The sequence below is a fragment of the Calliphora vicina genome, chromosome 3 (genome assembly GCF_958450345.1).
Source record: "Calliphora vicina chromosome 3, idCalVici1.1, whole genome shotgun sequence".
Classification (NCBI taxonomy): Eukaryota; Metazoa; Arthropoda; class Insecta; order Diptera; family Calliphoridae; genus Calliphora; species Calliphora vicina.
The window spans coordinates 101,097,013-101,120,459 of NC_088782.1; the positions used below are offsets into that span (position 1 = coordinate 101,097,013).

General features: G+C 30.9%; 2 protein-coding genes across 2 annotated transcripts; both read right to left on the reverse strand.

The window, feature by feature from the left end:
- Positions 1 to 4,662: 4,662 nt before the first annotated feature.
- Positions 4,663 to 11,791, reverse strand: LOC135955653 (fibrinogen-like protein 1). The gene is made up of 5 exons (XM_065506012.1): positions 11,786 to 11,791; positions 11,274 to 11,715; positions 11,150 to 11,195; positions 5,285 to 5,809; positions 4,663 to 5,117 (listed from the first exon to the last, which is right to left on the reverse strand). Exons 1-5 carry the CDS (start codon positions 11,789 to 11,791, stop codon positions 4,988 to 4,990), a joined length of 1,149 nt encoding a protein of 382 aa, XP_065362084.1. The 3' UTR covers positions 4,663 to 4,987.
- Positions 11,792 to 19,998: 8,207 nt separating this feature from the next.
- On the reverse strand, positions 19,999 to 22,566 carry LOC135954444 (ficolin-2-like). Its single transcript, XM_065504619.1, has 4 exons — positions 22,024 to 22,566; positions 21,908 to 21,953; positions 20,244 to 20,780; positions 19,999 to 20,176 (listed from the first exon to the last, which is right to left on the reverse strand). Exons 1-4 carry the CDS (start codon positions 22,445 to 22,447, stop codon positions 20,032 to 20,034), a joined length of 1,152 nt encoding a protein of 383 aa, XP_065360691.1. The 5' UTR covers positions 22,448 to 22,566; the 3' UTR covers positions 19,999 to 20,031.
- Between the last annotated feature and the right edge of the window lie 881 nt (positions 22,567 to 23,447).

The window sequence follows — 23,447 nt, forward strand, 5'->3', positions numbered from 1 at the left end:
GCTACAAAATGAAACTTTTTGTCAGAACTTTAAAAGCGACCCAATGGTGGTTGTAGGCCTAGGTGAGGGAATACTAAAACCGTTTTCAAAGATTTTGAAACTTCCTCAAAATTTTGAGTTATTTTGAAAAAACAGTTTTAAGTAGTACTTTAGTACCTCTAACTCACACATTTTGCATATTTTTTTCGTCGTTTTTCATATTCAAAAAAGTTATTTAAATTTTTTTCTATGAAAACCTATTTTTACACAGTGTTTTAAAGACAATATAAACATTACTCGTCGAAATCGGTTTATATTTGCAAAAGTTATTAAACTTTTTCGAAAAAAGTTCCAAAGAGCTGATGTTTGCAACTTGCAAAAATATTGTCCCAATACCCACCTTAAAGTATACCCAATATGTTCTGGATCACTTTCTGAGTCGATTTTGCCGTTTTGTCCGTCCGTCCATGTAAACCTTGTAATCAAACTTCAGGTCGCAATTTCAAAGATAATTTGGTACAAACTCTTGTATTGCCCCAAGGACGAAGCCTATTGAATTTGAATGGGTACATCATTTCTCATAGCCCCCATACGATTGACCTATCTGAAAATAGTTAAGTTCTCATAAATATCTTAGTTATATAGATATAAAAATCAAATTCAGCAAAAATAATTTTTATATATGCCTAACCTGCCTCACCAAATTTACCATTTAATGCCCACTTTCGAAAATCATTTTAATGAGTATAGATTTCTTAAAAATATTTCAAACTCAAATAAAATTCAACACAAATAGTTTTTATATACATATACAGAAGACAAGTTAAGAACTAAATTTTCTTTATACATTGCAATAAAAATGTATATCAATGCATTGGTATAAGCTTTCATATCAAAATAAGTATTGAAATGCTATTAAAAACAAATTTTGTTTCTTTTTTTTAGATATTCTTAACAAAAACAATACTTATAACTTACAAATGTATCAAAAGATGCACTGTATTTTAAAACGTAATCAGTTTTCTTTCCAAACCCGTTGAAAAATATAAAGTCGGACAAAAACTGACTAAAGCTGGCCACACACGGAATGATTTGTTCGCCTGATTTGTGATTGAAAATTTTCAATTACTTGTGATTTTTATCGCGCACATCCCCATTAACAAGTAACAAGATGTCGAACACGAACAAATCATAATCAAAATCAACCGTGTGTGGTCAGCTTAAGTTACAGGTCGACGATAAGTAAATTCTGAATTTGAGGATGTTTCTGAAATTTTTTGACATTTTTTTCACTTTCGCACAGTGTAATTAACATTTAAATACGAAGTCAAAAATTGGCTCCTAGAGAATGATTTACCTTTCTGTGTTTAGCAAGAATTTAAAACAATTTAATATCTGTGAACTTTTGATGAAATCCTTTTTTAATTTTTTTATTATCAAAGTAGTGTCCTGGAAACGATAAATCTAAAATTTTTGTGTTTTTCATCAAATTCTGAAGAAATGAAAGAAATAAAATATGATTATTTAAACAAAATATAAAACCAAATAGATTAGAAATTGAAATGTTTGTCAATAAATAGCTCTTCTGTTTTATTACTAAGCCAAGTACTCTACATTGTGAATACCGTTAATGTCTAAAAATGTAAAATCCCCAAAAATGGATATAAATCCCCAAATTTTTTTAAAATCCCCAAATCCCTCCCCACGAAATTCTGTCCCCAAAAAAATCTTGAAATCCCCAAATTGGGGACAAATCCCCACATCTGGCTACACTGGTTTAGTTGTATAAAAAACAACAACAACGCCAAAAGAAACAAAAAACAAAAAAAAAAAACAAATACACAAAGCTTGCACACCCAAGCATACGTTTTGTTGTTTTTTTGTCAAAGCATGCAATACATTGTGTTTTTTGATGAAATTTTCAGAGGTTGTCTCGGATTTTTGCTCATATCTCCGTTATTTATGGACGGATTTTGCTGATTTTAAATAGCAAAATTCTCGAAAGTATGTCTGACAGAATTGTTGAAGATTTGGATCCCGGAGATATCTGGGGCCTTCAGAAAATTGATTTCAACAGACAGACAGACAGACGGACAGACAGACAGACAGACAGACAGACAGACAGACAGACAGACAGACAGACAGACAGACAGACAGACAGACAGACAGACAGACAGACAGACAGACAGACAGACAGACAGACAGACAGACAGACAGACAGACAGACAGACAGACAGACAGACAGACAGACAGACAGACAGACAGACAGACAGACAGACAGACAGACAGACAGACAGACAGACAGACAGACAGACAGACAGACAGACAGACAGACAGACAGACAGACAGACAGACAGACAGACAGACAGACAGACAGACAGACAGACAGACAGACAGACAGACAGACAGACAGACAGACAGACAGACAGACAGACAGACAGACAGACAGACAGACAGACAGACAGACAGACAGACAGACAGACAGACAGACAGACAGACAGACAGACAGACAGACAGACAGACAGACAGACAGACAGACAGACAGACAGACAGACAGACAGACAGACAGACAGACAGACAGACAGACAGACAGACAGACAGACAGACAGACAGACAGACAGACAGACAGACAGACAGACAGACAGACAGACAGACAGACAGACAGACAGACAGACAGACAGACAGACAGACAGACAGACAGACAGACAGACAGACAGACAGACAGACAGACGGACGGACGGACATGGCTTAATCGACTCCGCTATCTATAAGGATCCAGAATATATATACTTTATAGGGTCGGAAATGAAAAATGTAGAAATTACAAACGGAATGACAAACTTATATATACCCTTCTCACGAAGCTGAAGGGTATAAAAAAGGGTACACAAATATATTTAGACAAATTTCAAAATATTTGGTTGTGGGACTTATGTGGGAGCTATGACCTATTATGATTCGATTGTCATAAAATATTTTTACGTGATTTTTATGTATATATATGAGAGCTGTGTCCAATTATGAACCAATATTCACAAAATTCAGTATTATGATTTTTGAATACAAATTACTGATCTGTGTACTATTTTGGTTTAATATATGGATGCTATGACCTATTATGGTCCTAAGTTAAGGGTTATTTTTGTAGAATTTCATATAAACAATGCTATTAACAAGAGTGGACCTTATGTGGGAGCTATGCCGAATTATGCACCAATATTTAAAAAATCTTGTAGTAGTGTAGATTTTTATGGATATTTGTTCAGGGTAATGTGTTTTCCTGAAGAAGTTCTTATATGGAGGTTATGACTAATTATGGGCCTATCATCATAAAATTTTGTACATCGATTTTTGTATATATTGAATAAATTTGTTTTGAATTTCAACCTGATAACTATATTTGTAAGAAATTTATGAGGATATTAGTGATTTTCGGGAGTGGATCTTATATGGGAGCTATGGTTAAATATGGACCGATATTCACAAAATCCAGAAGTATGATTATTGGATACAAATTACTGCGTTATTTCATTTTGATATCGATGTGTTTTAAATATTTTTTAAGGTTAATATCTTTTTGCGGAAATGGGCCTTATAGGGGAGCTATGACCAATTATAGGCCAATCTAAATAAAATTTGGTACAGTGATATCTATATATATGAGTATAATTTTTGAATTTTAGCATGATAAATGTATTTATAAGAGTTTTATGAGTACTTAACTGATTTTTGGAAGTGGACCTTATATGGGAGCTATGGTTAAATATGGACCGATATTCACAAAATCCTGTAGTATGATTTCTAAGTATAAATTATGGATCTATGTAAAATTTTGTTTTGATATTGATATTTTTTAGATATTTATGTAGGTTATTGTGTTTTTCGGAAGTGGTCCTTATATGGGAGCTATAACCAATTATGGGCCGATACTTCATAGAATAAGGTACAACGATTTCGGTATATATGGGGAGTATTTATGAGGTATTTATAAATCATTTATGCTTATTTAAGTGATTTTCGGAAGTGAACTTTATATGGGGGCTACGGTCAAATATGGGCCGATCCACAAAAAATTTAGTGTTGTGATTTTTTTAAGCACGGAACTTATTTTTCCTGAATTTTGTGTGGTAGGCATTTACAGACCATAGAACCATATTTCGGGTAGAAATTTGTATGGGGGCTAGGTGAAATCATGGACCGATTCCTATAATTTTTATCAGAGTTAGTCCTTTTAACATAAAAATAACGTATGTAAAATTTTATGGTATTATCTGCTATATATTTGCAACAATACCAAAAACAATTTTAAAATTATCATTTTTTTTTTAGGTTGTCTCACATTTTGGTTCATAACTCTGGTTTCACTGATTTTCAATACCAAACTGCTTAGGAGAACAATAAACATTTTTCTTGCAAGTTTACCAATTTTGTTTGTCTATTTTGGACGTGAGCGTGTTTTACACAGACAGACAGACGGACATAGCTCAATCGACTTAGAATTTCATAAGGATCAATAATATATATACTTTGTTGGGTCTCAGTATATATACTTTGTTGGGTCTCAGATGAATATTTCTCAATGTTACACACGGAATGACAAACTTATATATACCCTCATTCACCACTTATGGTGGTGGAGGGTATAAAAATCACAAATAAAAGAATAAAAAATATTTTTAGAAATATGTATGTATATTGAAAATTCTTTGAATAAATTTACAAATGTTTCAAAATAAAAGCTAAACAGTCATAGTCATACATATATCCAATAAAAACGTTTTTCTCTGTTGTATTTCAATTTAAAGCTGTCCTCCTCTATAAAAAACACTCTGTATATTCAACTGTTATTGATTCGAAAACACATATCGCTCAAAATCAGTAGTTTTAGAAGCAGTATTCAGCTGTTGGAGTTTTAACAAAATAATTAAAATTTTTTAAAAACGTATGTTATAATTAAATAAGAAAACAAAATGATTTTGAAATTAAAACTAATGTTTAGTTTTAATTTCTATTTTTTAGGTCTAATCATCATTTGAACATATTTTAAAACATAATCGCAACCATTAATTTGATTCCAACAGATGCCATATTTGCTTTTAGCCGTATCCTCGTTATCGTAGTATTTACCATTTAAATTACTAGAAAAATATTTGTTTTAATACGGCTAAAATAAATAAACAATTACATAACAATGGTCACATGTTGACTCTCCAATATAAGACAGGAATCGTTTGGCACATTATCTTCTCTTGGAAAAAATGTTTGTTACGAAGTGTCAACATGTGACCATTGATATCTAACTTACCTTTGGAAACATGTTGCATACCACCATGCTCCTTGACACGACTTGGCACAATTAAACTCGTTACGATCATTGTCACGATCTCTGGTAGTAAATTTAAATCCCTGATGATAGCTAAATGAATCTCCAGCTTTGCCAGAATATTTACCCACCTTACTTAATATATAATTGTCCGTTTCATTACCAACAACAAATTCATCATATTTGGCATAGGTCGAAGAATCGTTAAAGTCTCGTAGTTGTATCAACAGTTCCATGGGTTGGAGTGTAGTCGTTAAAGCATGTAATTTATCTAAGCCGATAAAAAATTCTCCATCAATACTACCGAAGCCATCCTTGTATTCAGACCAATCGCGATAGAAATCTACGGAGCCATTAATGCGTCTTTGGATTACAGTCCAACCACCACCTTCACATGCGACCCAAAATGGTTTTGGCCCATAAAGCTGATTGTGTATGCGACATTTGTTATTTCCACAATGGTTTGTATTAAAATCAGCACAACTGGTGGGATATGATTGGGTAGTACTGGAATTTCAATTAAAACTCAAATTAATACAATATATCACTTCAATTCTATCTTCTAATAATCTTAAATTTGGGTACACCTATCCCTCGATCTACGCGATACTTTCTTGCACTATTTCACTTTATCACGATTATTTATTTATTTATTATTCGAGGGATATGAAATTTTCTCGATTTACACGATTCTTTATTTGAAAAAAGCTGTTTCATTCATTTTAATGCAAGTATAAAATAAATTATATATAATTCAAACGTCTTTAGTTTCTAAAGTTATTTTGAAAAAAAATACAAATTTAAGTTGTAAAAATCATCATTTACTGAAATCAGAAAATCAGTAGTAGGTATGCATAGAAAATATTTCTTGTCAACCTTTAAATCAGGAATATTCTGAAATAATCAAATAAGCACTTGAAGTTAAGGGTTTTGTTTGGAGACAAGTCAGGTCGCATTGACACCTAAAATTATTTGTGAAGGCCTAATTCAAGACCTGATACAATATCGTGTAGTATACAAAGAATTAAACAAAAATACATCACAAGTCCTTATTACCAAATAGACTTCCAAATATTTAAATATAATAAATAAATAACTATTTTTGACTAAAGTCTTTATGAATTTTATAATACATTTTTTGTTATTAAATAAACTAAATTTAGTTAAATTTAAAAAATTTAGTTAAATAAAAAAAAAAAAAAAATTATTGAAAAAATAACTTTATATACCTGAATTTTTCTTTTTTCTTTTTTCGATTTGCACGATTTTCTATATAATAATGTTTCGAATTTGATTTTCTGGAACATAGCTTCGTGTAAATCGAGGGATAGGTGTATTTTAATTAAATTCAGAATTTGCTGAAAATAAAATTGTATTCGCTGTAATATTGTTCTGCTTTTAATACCCTTCACCATAAGTGGTAAGTGTGTATTTAATTATACCCTACACCACCATAGTGGGGAGGATATAATGCGTTTGTGCAGATGTTTGTAACGCCCAAAAATATTAGTATAACATCCACCTTTAAGTATACCGATCAACTTAGAATCACTTTCTGAGTCGATTTAAACCTTGTGATATTTCAATGAAATTTGGTACATATTATTTTTTTCATCCAAGGACCAAGCCTATTGAAACTGGCTGAAATCGGTCCATTATTTCACCTAGCCCCCATACAAATGTCCTGCCGAAATTGCACTTTATCGGTCATAAATGTTTAATTTATATATGTATCTCCACTAATTTCGCTCCAAATAAGTCTTATATACACAAAATTCATGTCACCAAATTTTGTTACGATCCGTTCATAATTACTCATAGCTCCCATATAGACCCGCTTCCGAAAATCACTTTAAAGTGCATAAATCGCTCAACATAGTTAACTTTAATATAGACATAAATCAGACGACCCAATTTCATGGTGATCGGTCCATAATTGGTCATAGCCCCCATATAAGGCCCACTTCCGAAAATCACTCAAAAATATAAATTATTGAAATTGGAAAAGAAAAATGTTTTAGCTCTTTTAATTAGTGTAGGGTATTATATGGTCGGGCTTGACCGACCATACTTTCTTACTTGTTTTTGTATATTATTGCACCCTAACATGTTACATTTAATTTAATGAAATGTAAAAGTATTCTAAAAATTTTAGAAACTTAAATTTATTTAAATGAATAAAAGAACTATGAATTCTGTAAAAATTAATCGATAAATTTATAATTTAGTTTTCTTTTATGTCGTAAATACGTTAGGGAGTTTAAATGTGGGTTCCTAGAAGCCAAATTATATGCCACTAAGAAATTGGTAGGTGTGGGTTGTGAGGCACCAATCATCTCGGAAATACAATTTATGATCAATGAGTTAGCTACAGTTATTCTCACTTCTAATCATAGTTCTGGGGCTTTTGTTTTTGTTTATTTGTCACTATGATTAACCAGACCATTGTATAGAGTAGATTTTGTTTTTGATATATAAAGTTTCTTTTAATATGATGGCATAACAACTGAAATAATATACCAATTGTTAGAAAGACTAGTTTACGCAGAAGATATTTTATTTCAAATGTACAAAAAATTTTATCTAATTCAGCAATTTTTAACTGAAATTCCTATTAATACGTTTGTATAAACATTTTTCCCTTTTAACCTCAAGTGAAGAAACAGAGTATAAGACAAATCTCAAAATATTTGGCTGTGGGAGCTATGACCTATTATGATTCGATTGTCATAAAATGAGAGCTGTGGCCAATTATGGACCAATATTCACAAAATTCAGCATTATGATGTTTAAACCAAAATAGTACACAGATCATTACGAATTACTGATCTGTGTACTATCTTGGTTTAATATATGGATGCTATGACCTATTATGGTCCTAAGTATTTGAGGGCTATTTTAGTAGATTTTCATATAATCAAAACTATTAACAAGAGTGGACCTTATATGGAAGCTATGCCGAATTATGGACCAATATTTAAAAAATCTTGTAGTACGATACTTGGATACAAATTACTGATCTGTGTAAAATTTTGGTTCAGTATAGATTTTTTTGGATACTTGTGCAGGTTAATGTGTTTCCCTGAAGTGGTTCTTATATGGAGGCTATGACCAATTATGGGCCTATCATCATAAAATTTGGTACATCGATTTTTTTATATATTGAATAAATTTGTTTCGAATTTCAACCTGATAACTATATTTGTAAGAAATTTATGGGGATTTTAGTGATTTTCGGGAGTGGACCTTATATGGGAGCTATGGTTAAATATGGACCGATATTCACAGTAGTATGATTGCTGGATACAAATTACTGATCTGTGCGTAATTTCATTTTGATATCGATATGTTTTAAATATTTTTTTAGGTTAATATCTTTTTCGGAAATGGGCCTTATAGGGGAGCTATGACCAATTATCGGCCAATCTGCATACAATTTGGCACAGTGATATTTATATATAGAGTATTATTTTTGTCGAATTTTAGCATGATAATTGTATTTATAAGAGATTTATGAGTACTTAACTGATTTATGGAAGTGGACCTTATATGGGAGCTATGGTCAAATATGGATCGATATTCACAAAATCCAGTAGTATGATTTATAAATATAAACTACGGATGTGTGTGAAGTTTTGTTGTGATATTTATATTTTTGAGATATTTATGTAGGTTATTGTGTTTTTCGGAAGTGGTCCTTATATGGGAGCTATAACCAATTATCGGCCGATCTTCATAGAATTAGGTTCAACGATTTTGGTATATATGGGGATTATTTATGACGAATTTCAACTTGATAGCGACATTTATAAGACATTTATGCTTATTTAAGAGATTTTCGGAAGTGTACTTTATATGGGGGCTATGGTCAAATATGGGCCGATCCACGAACAATTTTGTAATATAATTTCTTTTACCACGAAACTTATTTTTGTTGAATTTTATGTGGATATTCCTATTCTATATTCATTTATAGACCATAGAACCATATTTCTGGAAGAAATTTTGTATGGGGGCTAGGAGAAATCATGGACTGATTCATATAATTTTCACCAGAGTTACTCCTTTTATCATAAAAGTAACGAGTGCAAAATTTTATGATATTAGCTGCAATATATTTACAAAAAATGTCCAAAAATATGTGAAAATTATCAATTTTTTTTCGAGGTTGTCCCACTTTAATTCATAACTTTGGTTCCACTGTACAAATTTCGCTGATTTTCAATACCAAACTGCTTAGGACAATAATAAACATTTTTCTTGCAACTCTACTAAGTGTGTTTGCGTATTTTGGACGTGAGCGTGTTTTACACAGACGGACAGACGGACATGGCTCAATCGACTTAGAATTTCATAAGGATCAATAATATATATACTTTGTTGGGTCTCAGATGAAGATTTCTGAATGTTACACACGGAATGACAAACTTATATATACCCTCATTCACCATTTATGGTGGTGGATTGTATAATAATTTGTAATAACCTTGAAACAAAGCGATATGAGACAAGAACCCCCCAAACCGGCTGATTGCTAGCAATTACAAGGCTCCCGCCGTCGACTCTGGTATTGTTTTCCAAATTTCTGAGTAAGATTTCAATTTAATTTCATGAAGTTTACAAACATTGGATTTCCAATCGATATTACACATTACAGGGTTTGACCGACCATACTTTCTTATTTGTTTTATCATTCCGTTTGTAATTCCTAAGTTTTTCATTTGCAACCCCATAGTGGTGAATGAGGAGGGTATATATAAGTTTGTCATTCCATGTGTAACATTGAGTAATATTCATCTAAGACCCAAAAAAGTATGTATTTTCTTGTTCCTTATGAAATTCTAAGTCGATTGGGCTACATATGTCAGTCTAAATACACAACAAATTCGGTTGCCATCACGAATCTGTTTTCTCTGTGTAGTCTTTCTAACAATTGTTATATTATTTCAGTTGTTATACCATCATATTTAGGTGGAGGGTATTTAAGATTCGGCACGGCCGAATATAGTACTCTTACTTGTTTTTCCACAATTTCTAAACAAAATCAATTAAACGCTAATTTATCCCTTAAAATTTTTGGTATATTTATATAAATTACCACTTCCGAAAATTACTTTAACGTCCATTTTCAAAATGTACGATTAAAAGTTAACGTGAACTTTAACCGCAAGTTAGGCTAAAATGAATTTCACAATGTACGATTAATTCTTAACTGACACTATTTAACAACAAAGTTGCTGTTAAATATAAATATAACCGAATATAAACCGAATAAAATTTAATAAAAGAACATGGAAAAACATTTATATTTTTGTAATATTTATAATTTTTAAAAGTGTAAAGCGAAGAAAAGTAAATTTTGCACGGGGTGATAAATATACCACACGGATATTGCACTTACAAACCAAACAACAAATGTGCACTTTTCCTTGTTGGTTTTCAGTAATTGTTGTTCAGTTTGGTACCTTAATATTTTTGAGTTTTATACGTTTTTTTATTATACCACTAAGAAAACACAAATTATTATTTTATATGCCGTCTTTTAGAAAATTTTTTATATTTCAATCTTTCATTACACTATTTTTCGTAAACAAATGTATGCATTATTGCCATACTTTCTACTGAATGCTTTGGTTAAGTAATCAAATGATGGTGAAACGTAAATCGGTAACCGTTGGTAAAATGGTCCCCGTTAAACAAGCCGACAGTTAGTTAATTTTCCGGTTAAAATGAAATAATCGTACATTGTGAAAATGGTCGTAAGAAGCATACACCATAAGTATACAGTAATATAAATTCTGTCCGAATTCGGGAAAACATTTTTAGTACTTAGTTATACAAACTTACCAAACTAATGTCTGATCATCGGTCTCTAGACAAATCTTGGTTGCTTCTAAAACGATCGTATATAAATATATAAATTAATTTTGCCGTTTTATTTTAAATAAACAGATGACCATCAGTTTCTTACCAGTTTGATTTAGATATTTCTGTAGATATCGATTTTGATCCATTGTTGTAGTATCAACATTTGTTAATTTCTTATCAATATTTTGTAATAAAGTTAATTTATTGGATATACTATCACCCAGCTGACGAGTACTGGTTTCCCAACTGGCTTTTTTCAATATATTTTCCACATTCTTAAGCTTTTTACTAAAGCTATTTAATAGAACATCGTGGGTTTTCACTATTTCCTTAATGTCGCTGATTTCACCTAAATTTTCCTTGATTTGTTCCCGTATATTACTTTCTATGCTCTCTAATCTCTGTGGAATCTTATCGAATTTTTGCTCGAACCTTTGTAGAATTTCACTTTGTTTATCCAATTGCAATTGTATTGCCTCTAAATGGCTCTCGAATCGAGAGTAGTCACAAGTTAAGTATTCATCACAAGCCAGTGTGTATTTGGACTGTTAAGTAAATAATTAGATTTACAAAGTACATATTTATATATTGATAGATACAAGTCATTCAAAATACTTGCATTGATTGCAGCTTGAGCAAAATTATGGGAATTCCAGATGTAAAAAAATGATAAGAAATAGAGTCGAGTTTTGTAATGCATTTTTTACACGTTTATTTACTATATTTAATGTTTACTTGTTCATATTCTGATACTGAATGAATTGAATTTGATATTTTGCTCGGTTTATATAGAATTAAAAGATGCAGTGATAAGAAATAATTCCATTGCAATTACTAGTTCTTGGATTTGAAATATTTACATATCAATTCTAAACTAAAGTGATTAACGGGATAACCGTTAATTTAGTTTATTTGCAGTGATTCAGCAATTTACAATTGATATAGATAGCTATCGATTCTAAACACTTGTGCTTTTATAGTAGGAATGTGTGTACTTTTCAACAATTTATAGTTGATATAATAACAAATTGGTTAACAATACCAGATTGGCTCAACAAAAAGTATAAATAGGAAAGGAAAGACTATACAAATATTTAGACTCTATTTTGCATATGAAATTGATTTATATCGCAGCATTTAGTGAAAAATTACGTTTAATATATTTGGTGGATTTGGGCCTTATATAGAAGCTATGTACATACTTATATGTGAGCTATGACCTATTATGGGGCGATAGTCGTAAAATATTGTAACTAAATTTCTATGTATTTGAGGACTTGAGAATTTTGGTTGAATTTCATATCAATAACTTTATTTAAAATATTATTATGGTTGTTATAGTGATTTTCGAAAGTGGACCTTATATAGGGGCTATTTTCAAATATGGACTGATATTCACAAAATCCAGTAAAACGATTTTTGGATTTAAAATAATTGGTTTTCATAAAATTTTGTTTGCAACAGAGCTAAAAAAGGACCTTAATATAACTGCGACAATACAAACAGTTCTCTCATATCTCAGAGGACATAATTTAAAAGCGTCTAGTCCAAGAAACGTCCCTCTGTTAAACTCAACACATATCGCCAATCGCATGAATTTCACAAAGGATCATCTAAATTGGCCAGTCCAAAAGTGGAAGAATATTTTATGGACAGATGAGAGTAAAGTTGTATTCAAAACTCCGAATACTATCCAAAATATACTACAAAACCCATTAAAAATTTTTCGCAGCTGTAACTTTGTACTCAGTTTCTATATATATGTCCTTTTGAAATCGGAACAGGAACGTAGAAAATGTATCGTTTTAAAAATTTAATATAGCCGAGCTGTCCTTCTTTGGGGATCCGTTGTCGCTACCCTGGTGAGCCCATGAGGTCCAAATTCAATACTTAAACTCGACAACACTTCGTCTTTCATTCAATCCGAAGAAGTTACAGATTTATTTCATTCTTTTTTTATACCCTACACCACCGTAGTGGGGAGGGTATAATGCGTTTGTGCAGATGTTTGTAACGCCCAAAAATATTAGTCTAACACCCACCTTAAAGTATATCGATCGATTAAACGATGTCCGTCCGTCTGGTCGACTGTCTGGCTGTCCATGTAAACCTTGTGCGCAGAGTACAGGTCGCAATTTTGAAGATATTTCAATGAAATTTGGTACATATTATTTTTTTGAAACTATTTTTGAACCGATTTCAGCCTATTGAAACTAGCTGAAATCGGTCCATTATTTCACCTAGCCCCCATACAAATGTCCTCCCGAAATTGGACTTTATCGGTCATAAATGTTTAATTTATATATGTATCTCCACTAATTCCGCTCCAAATAAGTTTTATATACACAAAATTCATGTCACCAAATTTTGTTACGATCGGTCCATAATTAGTCATAGCTCCCATATAGACCCGCTTCCGAAAATCACTTTAACGTGCATAAATCGCTTAAAAATGTTGGTATACACACAAAATTCAACATAGTTAACTTTAATATAGACATAAATCACACGACCCAATTTCATGGTGATCGGTCCATAATTGGTCATAGCCCCCATATAAGGCCCACTTCTGAAAATCACTCAAAAATATAAATTATCAAGAAAAATGTTTTTGCTCTTTTACTTAGTGTAGGGTATTATATGGTCGGGCTTGACCGATCATACTTTCTTACTTGTTTTTTCTATACCACTGTGCGGTATGGGCTGGGTATATTTCATTAATAAATAATTGAGCGTATGATTGTTAAAATAACGCCATAATAATACTCATACGCCTTCATACAAAAATTATTGCGTTTGATAGTATCTAAATTATGTCGCAAAAAATATTGTAGCAACTAATTGGATAAAATTTTGATATTTTTATACCCACCACCAAAAACATAGGGGGTATATCGATTTTGTCTAGCTATGTCCTTCATTCTGTTGTTGGTACGATACGCCTTAGAGAGCAGTACTCAGGACGATGAAATTATCTCAAAACATTTTTTGTTGATCATGAATGTTTGGTTGAAAATTGGTAAAATCGATCTATTGGAACCAGAATTATGGCCAACAATTAAGAAAGTATAGTCGGTCAAGCCCGACCATATGATAAACTACACCGAGAAGAACAGCTTTCTTTTAAAATTAGGTGGCATGTTTTTTATATATATGAAACTGATTTGCGTTGAATTTTATTTGAATACCAACAATTTTAAGAAATCTATACTCGTTAAAATGATTTTCGGAAGTGGGTCTTATATGGGAGCTATGACTAATTATGGACCGAACGTTACAAAATTTGGTGTAATGACTTTTGTGATTTTCGAATGTTGGGCTTATATGGGAGCTATGACTAATTATGGACCGATCATCACAATATTTGGTGCTGCGAGTTAGACTTATATAGAACTTATTTGCGCAGAATATAAATAAGATATTTATGAGAGCTTAATTATTTTCAGATAGGGCAATCGTATGGGGGCTATGAGAAATAATTTACCGATTCTAACCAAATTCAATAGGCTCCGTCCTATTGTCCCAGTGTGGGTATTGGGACAATATTGTAGCATGTTACAAACATCAGCACTAACCCAATATACGCTCCCCACTATGGTGGTGTAGGGTATAAAAATGTAAGATAAACTCCATAACATTTTTCTATATTCTATTTGAAAATGGCAATATTTATTTTCTTTTAATTTAATCACTATAATGTTGTAGCTTCATAGAATCTCATTCAGTCTTAAAGTTTTAAATGTGGATTTATATAATGGAAAATATGTTCAAAACAACATATATATTGTAAATTCAAAATTAAGGGTCCAAAAACCAAAAAATTTATTATTGGTACTTTTTTGGTACCTTTTTTAATTTTATTCTAAACTAGTTGACCGCCCCGGCTTCGCCCGGTAGCATTTACTAATGTAAGTTCTTCAAGTTTCTCTGTTCTTATTTATTTGCAAACAAAATATCTAAATTTGTACTGCATACTTTAGGGAGCTTTTATATTACAGTTGACTGGACTAAAAAACAAAAAAAAATCCGAGTTTTACCCGGAATTTTTTATTTTTTTTATTTACAAACCATCTCCTGAAAATTTCGAATCGAATAAAAACAAGTAAGAGTACTATATTCGGCCGTGCCGAATCTTAAATACCCTCCACATAAATATGATGGTATAAAAACTGAAATAATATAACAATTGTTAGAAAGACTAGTTTACGCAGAAGATATTTTATTTCATATGTACAAAAAATTCTATCTAATTCAGCAATTTATAACTGAAATTCCTATTAGAACGTATGAAATTTAACAATTTATATACTTAATAATTAGTTAATACATTTGGATCAATATTTTTCCCTTTTAACCTCAAGTGAAGAAACAGAGTATAGAAAAGGGTATACAAATATATTTAGACAAATTTCAAAATATTTGGTTGTGGGACTTATGTGGGAGCTATGACCTATTATGATTCGATTGTCATAAAATATTTTTACGTGATTTGTATGTATTTATATGAGAGCTGTTGCCAATTATGGACCAATATTCACAAAATTCAGTATTATGATTTTTGAATACAAATTACTGATCTGTGTACTATTTTGGTTTAATATATGGATGCTATGACCTATTATGGCTATTTTTGTAGAATTTTATAAACAACGCTATTAACAAGAGTGGACCTTATATGGGAGCTAGCCGAATTATGGACCAATATTTAAAAAATCTTGTAGTACGATTCTTGGATACAAATTACTGATCGGTGTAAAATTTTGGTTCAGTATAGATTTTTATGGATATTTGTGCAGGTTAATGTGTTTTTCTGAAGTGGTTCTTATATGGAGGTTATGACCAATTATGGGCCTATCATCATAAAATTTGGTACATCGATTTTTGTATACATATATTGAATAAATTTGTTTTGAATTTCAACCTGATAACTATATTTGTAAGAAATTTATGAGGATTTTAGTGATTTTTGGGAGTGGACCTTATATGGGAGCTATGGTTAAATATGGACCAATATTTACAAAATCCAGAAGTATGATTACTGGATACAAATTACTGATCTGTGCGTAATTTCATTTTGATATCGATATGTTTTTAATATTTGTTAAGGTTAATATCTTTTTTCGGAAATGGGTCTTATAGGGGAGCTATGACCAATTATCGGCCAATCTGCATAAAATTTGGTACAGTGATATCTATATATATCAGCATAATTTTTGTCGAATTTTAGCATGATAAATGTATTTATAAGAGATTTATGAGTAGTTAACTGATTTTTGGAAGTGGACCTTATATGGGAGCTATGGTCAAATATGGACCGATATTCACAAAATCCAGTAGTATGATTTCTAAATATAAACTATGGATGTGTGTAAAATTTTGTTTTGATATTGATATTTTTTAGATATTTATGTAGGTTATTGTGTTTTTCGGAAATGGGAGCTATAACCAATTATCGGCCGATCGCCATAGAATTAGGTACAGCGATTTTTGTATATATGGGGATTATTCACGTCGAATTTCAACTTGATAGCAATATTTATAAGACATTTATGCTTATTTAATAGATTTTCGGAAGTGTACTTTATATGGGGGCTATGGTCAAATATGGGCCGATCCATGAAAAATTTTGTAATATAATTTCTTTTACCACGAAATTTATTTTTGCTGAATTTCATGTGGATATTCCTATTTTGTAGGCATTTATAGACCATAGAACCATATTTCGGGAAGAAATTTGTATGGGAGCTAGGAGAAATCATGGACCGATTCTTATAATTTTCCCCAGAGTTACTCCTTTTATCACAAAAGTAACGAGTGCAAAATTTTATGATATTAGCTGCAATAAATTTACAAAAAATGTCCAAAAATATGTGAAAATTATCAATTTTTTTTTTAGGTTGTCCTACATTTTCATTCATAACTTTGGTTCCACTGTACCGATTTCGCTGATTTTCAATACCAAACTGCTTAGGACAATAATAAACATTTTTCTTGCAACTCTACTAAGTTTGTTTGCGTATTTTGGACGTGAGCGTGTTTTACACAGACGGACAGACAGACGGACATGGGTCAATCGACTTAGAATTTCATAAGGATCAATAATATATATACTTTGTTGGGTCTCAGATGAATATTTCTCAATGTTACACACGGAATGACAAACTTATATATACCCTCATTCACCAGTTATGGTGGTGTAGGGTATAATTAACTATAGATTATTGAAATTTAGTTTGTATTCAGTGTCGAAAATAACTAGTTGGGCGATGATGTAATTACCCGTGTTCAAAACCCTCCCAAACAATTGTTCTCCTAACACGAAACTAATTTTAAGAAGAACCCTAATGTACGATCAAATTTTCTTCAACCCCAAAGGATAAGTCGTAAAATTTTTATTCAAACATTACTTTATGTTTATTTTTATATTAAAATTCAGATTTTAAACATTTTAAAATATATTTATAAAAATTCTTAAAAAAATCAAATAATATTTACACTACTCAAATACTGAGTTAAAATAAAACAAATTTTAACAAATTTCGGGAAAAAATTCAATTCTACACTAAGTAAAAGAGCAAAAAAAATTTTTCTTTTAAAATTTCAATAATTTATATTTTTGAGTGATTGGGAAGTTGGGTTATATGGGGGCTATGACCAATTATGGACCGATCACAATGAAATTAGGTCATGTGATTTATGTCTATATTAAAGTTAACTATGTGGAATTTTGTGTGTTTACCAAAATTTTTAAACGATTTATGCATGGGAGCTATGAGTAATTATGGACCGATCGTAACAAAATTTGGTGACATGAATTTTGTGTATATAAAACTTATTTGGAGCGGAAATTGTGGAGATACATATATAAATTAAACATTTATGACCGATAAAGTCCAATTTCGGGAGGACATTTGTATGGGGGCTAGGTGAAATAGTGGACCGATTTCAGCCAGTTTCAATAGGCTTAGTCCTTGAGCCGAAAAAATAATATGTACCAAATTTGATCGAAATATCTTCAAAATTGCGACCTGTACTCTGCGCACAAGGTTTACATGGACAACCAGCCAGCCGACCAGACGGACGGACGGACGGACATCACTTAATCGACTCAGAAAGTGATTATAAGTCGATCGGTATACTTTAAGGTGGGTGTTAGACTAATATTTTTGGGCGTTACAAACATCTGCACAAACGCATAATACCCTCCCCACTATGGTGGTGTAGGGTATGAATATGTAAATCTGTACAATGTTTATCAAATTTTAATTTAGTTTACTGAACATTTTATTTATTTTTATTCTATTAGTTGCAATCATAAACCTTTTTAAACTTCTACACAAAATTTAATTATTGACTGACAAACCAAATAAGAAATTAAAATTTCTAGATCCCAACATAGGGTGATATTTTTATTAATCGCGATCCTATTTATATTTATCACTTTATCACAATAATGATTTTTTTAGTTTTGTTTTATTTATCTATTTTATTTATGTTATATCATTTAACTTTAATTGTCTATTTATTTTATTTGGTTATTCGTTAAAAAAAACTTGTTAAATAAGAAAATCAAATGAATAAAAAGCAAAAATTTAATAAATCAAAACTGTTTTCTTTTTTTTCGGTTCCAAATTAATTTTTGGAATAATTTCTTTTTTGAATTAAGCAAAGTTTTAATATTAAAAAGTTATGATAAAAATGTAATCAATTTATTCAAATTGGTTGCTTTAAATCAGAAATTAGTAAAATTTTTGTAAAGTTGTTAGTTCAATTCTCTTTAAAAAATAATATAATAATTAATAAGAAACTACAGTTCTTAAAATTTTGCCACTACTGTATGTTAATTATATTGAGATTGTACTAACAGAGCTTATGTAAATACAAAACAAAAAGAGAATATGTACTTACTTGCAGAGATGTTGAAAAGCTTTCCAAATCGCCGCTGTTAAGTTGTTAAATTAGAAGAGATGAGGATCTCTGTTATCTGCGATATTCCTTTTTGTTTGATCGAGTTACGCAGTTATTCTTTTTTTATGGTAGTTTTTTTCTTTTGTTTTAATATTTAGTTTATTTTTTCTTTTTCTTTTTGCAATTTACTTCTTATTTAACACCATTTTTGAATTCTTTGATTCACAGTGGCACGATTAAAAAAAAATACTAATTATATTTTGTTATGAAATTTTTCTTCTTTTAATAACAATTTTTTTTTATATATATATAAAAAAAACAACAAGAAAATGTATATATACATTTTCTTGTTGTTTTTTTATACCCTTCACCTTCGTGAGAAGGGTATATGTATATAAGTTTGTCATTCCGTTTGTAATTTCTACATTTTTCTGGATCCTTATAGATAGCGGAGTCTATTGTCTGTCTGTCTGTTGAAATCAATTTTCTGAAGACCCCAGATATCTTCGGAATCCAAATCTTCAATAATTCTGCCAGAAATGCTTTCGAGAAGTTTGCTATTTAAAATCAGCAAAATCGGCCCACAAATGGCTGAGATATAATGAAAAAGCCAGGACAACCTCGATTTTTGACCTATATCTGGATTACTAAGTCATTAATATAGACAATATGAAAATAATGATAGATATTTCAAAGATTTGCAATGACGTATATAAAACCATAGTAAGTTGGACCTACAATGGGTCAAAATCGGAAAAAATATTTTTTAACCCGATTTTTTTTTCACCAAAAGCTTTTTCTCGCTAAATATTAAAAAAAAAATTTAAAAACTGCAAAAAAAAAAAAAAAATTTTGTTAACCTGAAAATATTTAAAATTTTTATTTTGAAATATAATTTGGTGAATGGTATATAAGATTCGGCACAGCCGAATATAGCTCTCTTATTTGTTTTATTAGGTATCATATTTATATTTTCTAGGTCTAATCATCATTTGCACAAATTTTAAAGAATGCTGACAACGCTTAAAACCATTCCAACAAATACCATTTTTAATTTTAGCCGCCTCATCTTTACCGTAATATTGGCCATTTAAATTGCTAGAAAACAAAATTGTTTCATTTATAATTACATAAATACTTAAACAAACAGTCTTGCTTTACTTACCTCCAAAAACATTTCGAATACCACCAAGCACCCTTTTCCTTGACGGCACAATTACTTTTATGTTGATCATTGTCATGATCTTTAGTACTAAAATTATAACCCTGATGAAAGCTAAAGGAATCTCCAGCATTTCCAGAATATTCGCCTACTTTACTTAATTTATACTTTTCTGTTTCATTACCAACAACAAATTCATCATATTTGGCATACGTCTCAGTATCGTTAAAGTCTCTTAGTTGTATCAACAGTTCCATGGGTTGGAGTGTAGTCGTCAAAGCATGTAATTTATCTAAGCCGATGAAAAATTCTCCATCAATATTACCGAAGCCTTGCTTGTAATCAGACCAACCACGAAAGAAATCTACGGAGCCATTAATGCGCCTTTGGATTACAGTCCAACCACCACCTTCGATGTTGTTATCACATGCAACCCAAAATGGTTTTGGCCCATAAAGCTGATTGTATATGCGGCATTTGTTATTCGCACAATGATATGTATTAAATTCAGCACAACTGGTAGGATATGTTTTGGTGGTACTGAAATTTTAATTGAAATTAATACATTAAATCACTTCAATTCTAGCTTCTAGCTATTTTAAAATCTATTAAGTTATTCACCCCTATCGGCAATAACATGTGAAATTTTGTTCCCATGAAATATCCATTTTCCTCGAAGGCAAAATTGCTATCGTGAAATTCCCCATGAACTTTTCATTCACAGTAGTGGATTTTGTTTGTAACAGCTGTTTATTGTTTACAAAATTCCATCAGTCGTAAAGAGTCTAAGTCTGGGATGATTAACAACTCGCGCGTCATTGCAATTATTTTTTAAGTGCAATCAGGCCCGTTTAAGTTTTTTGCCTTCGACAATTTTGCGTCTCACTCTGGCACGCATGTGATGTAAGGCTTCGTATAACGGTTCCTGGTTTACGTCGTTTGCACCTACCCCGCGTCTTTTAATTTGATAAACCCTGATGGAGACCATTAAAACTCTTCGTTACTCGTGGAGTACCAATTAAAACTCATATCGTGAAGTTTCCTATATAAAAATATAGGTAGACCGGCTTCCTATATGAAGATATAGGTCGACTAGGGACTTACTTAAATCGTATGGGATACCCTGGCGTTTTGGTTACGTACCCTTGCCATCAATTTTGAGAATTCAAAAAAAAAAACAGAATTCCATCTAAAAATTCCACAACATGGGGAATTTTTTCACGTGAACAAAGTTGTTGAACGAAAAAAGGAAAAGGGAACATATTTCATATGAAATATTGATTCGCGATAGGGGTGATTATTTAATTCTGTTAAAATTTCTATATGAGAACACCTGCATATTCCTGGTGTACTAACACTGAGCTTAAATAATACGAAACAGATTATTTTACTGAGTCGATTTATTGATGTCGGTTCATGTGACGTGTGATCATCCATTTGCTCAATGATGAACATAACTGAAACTGTCTAAAATCGGCCAACTTATTTGGCTCTTATACAATTGCCAAATAAGTTGGATCGGTCAATACCTGAACAAAATCATTTAAACGGTAAATTATGACTTTCGAAAATTATTTTAAAAGGCTCGTGCATCTTCTTTAGCTAGTTGATGCTACTTTTAAACGAATTTGGAGACAAATTTTTAGTACTTATTTATGCAAACTTACCAAACTAATGTCTGATCATCGGTATCGTGACAAATCTTGGTTGCGTCTAAAATTAAAAAAAAAGAATAAATTGTTCAGTTTTATTTTAAATAAACAGATGACCATCAGTTTCTTACCAGTTTGATTTAGATATTTCTGTAGATTTCTATTTTGATCCATTGTCATAGTATCAACATTTGTTAATTTCTTATCAATATTTTGTAATAAAGTTAATTTCTTGGATATACTATCAACCAGCTGACGTGTACTGGTTTCCCAACTGGCTTTTTTCAACATATTTTCCACATTCTTAAGCTTTTCATTAAAGCTATCGAATAGATTTTTCACTATTTCCTTGATGTCACTGATCATGCGCCATTTATCATCTGCATGCATCATTTGGCTTTGTTCACTTATGAAGTCACTTGTTTCAACTAAATTTTCCCTAATTTTTCCCCGTATATTACTTTCTATGTTCTCTAATCTCTGAGGAATCTTATTGAATTTTTGCTCGAACCTTTGTAAAATTTCACTTTGTTTATCCAACTGTAATTTTATCATTTCAAAGTGTAGTTTAAAAAAATCATTACCAGTTCTCAGAGCCTCTAAGTGGCTCTCGAATCGAGAGTAGTCACAAGTTGAGAATTCATCGGAAGCCAGTGTGTATTTGGACTGTTAAGTAAATAATTAGATTTTCGCACTCATCTATATTGATTTGTCATTCTAAATACTTGCATTGATTGCAGCTTGAGCAAAATTGTGAAAATTCCAGATGTATAGAAATGTTAAGGAATATAGTCGAGTTTTGTAATGCATTTTTTACTCGTTTATTTATATCTAATGTTTACTTGTTCATTTACCGAGACTGAATGAATTGATATTGTTCTTTCACTCAGTTTATATATAATTGAAAGATGCAATGATAAAAATATTTGCATTGCAAATACTAGTTCTTGTTCTTGTTTTTTATCTTGAATTATTTGTAGATCAATTATAAACATAATTAACTAACGGACGAACCGGAAATAAAAGTGTATTATTAAAACCAAGAAATATGTATATATTTTTAATCTTATGGGTATATTCATCAATATATCGAGGGTTTATATTCAAATAGTGCTATATGACATTTTCTCGAAAATGAGTTTTTTATAGCAAAGACATCTGTCATTTTAATTTTTAATAAAAAATAAATTTATTTCCAATGGTTTTTTTTATCAAATTAGTATTGTGTTATCTAACATACAATTTATCAAATAGTGAACTGTTATTGTATAAATTTGGATAAATAAAGAGTTGTTACAATTTTTAAACTACTAAACTGTTTTTATTTGCAATCAAAAGTATCCGGTTTATTTAAAGGAAATAAACCACCGTTTATAAAAGGCAAAAACGTAACAATACATTTGTCGAATGAGTAAGACACTTTAAATTACTGGTTTTATTTCAAGAACTATTACAAATTGTCTATGGATTAATGTATTGTGTTATTTTAAAGCATTTTTAGTCTGAACAGCTAATTCTTGTTTACCACAAAAAAAAAAAATAAAAAATATATTTA

Coding starts and splice junctions, on each gene's coding strand:
- LOC135955653 (XM_065506012.1), bottom strand. Junction 11,196..11,273: donor GAAATATCTAAATCAAACTG/GTAAGAAACTGA, acceptor CGATCGTTTTAG/AAGCAACCAAGATTTGTCTA. Junction 5,810..11,149: donor GATGATCAGACATTAGTTTG/GTAAGTTTGTAT, acceptor TTGAAATTCCAG/TACTACCCAATCATATCCCA.
- LOC135954444 (XM_065504619.1), bottom strand. CDS start 22,447: ATGATAAAATTACAGTTGGATAAACAAAGTGAAATTTTACAAAGGTTC. Junction 20,781..21,907: donor GATGATCAGACATTAGTTTG/GTAAGTTTGCAT, acceptor TTAAAATTTCAG/TACCACCAAAACATATCCTA. Junction 20,177..20,243: donor TATTCGAAATGTTTTTGGAG/GTAAGTAAAGCA, acceptor TTTGTTTTCTAG/CAATTTAAATGGCCAATATT.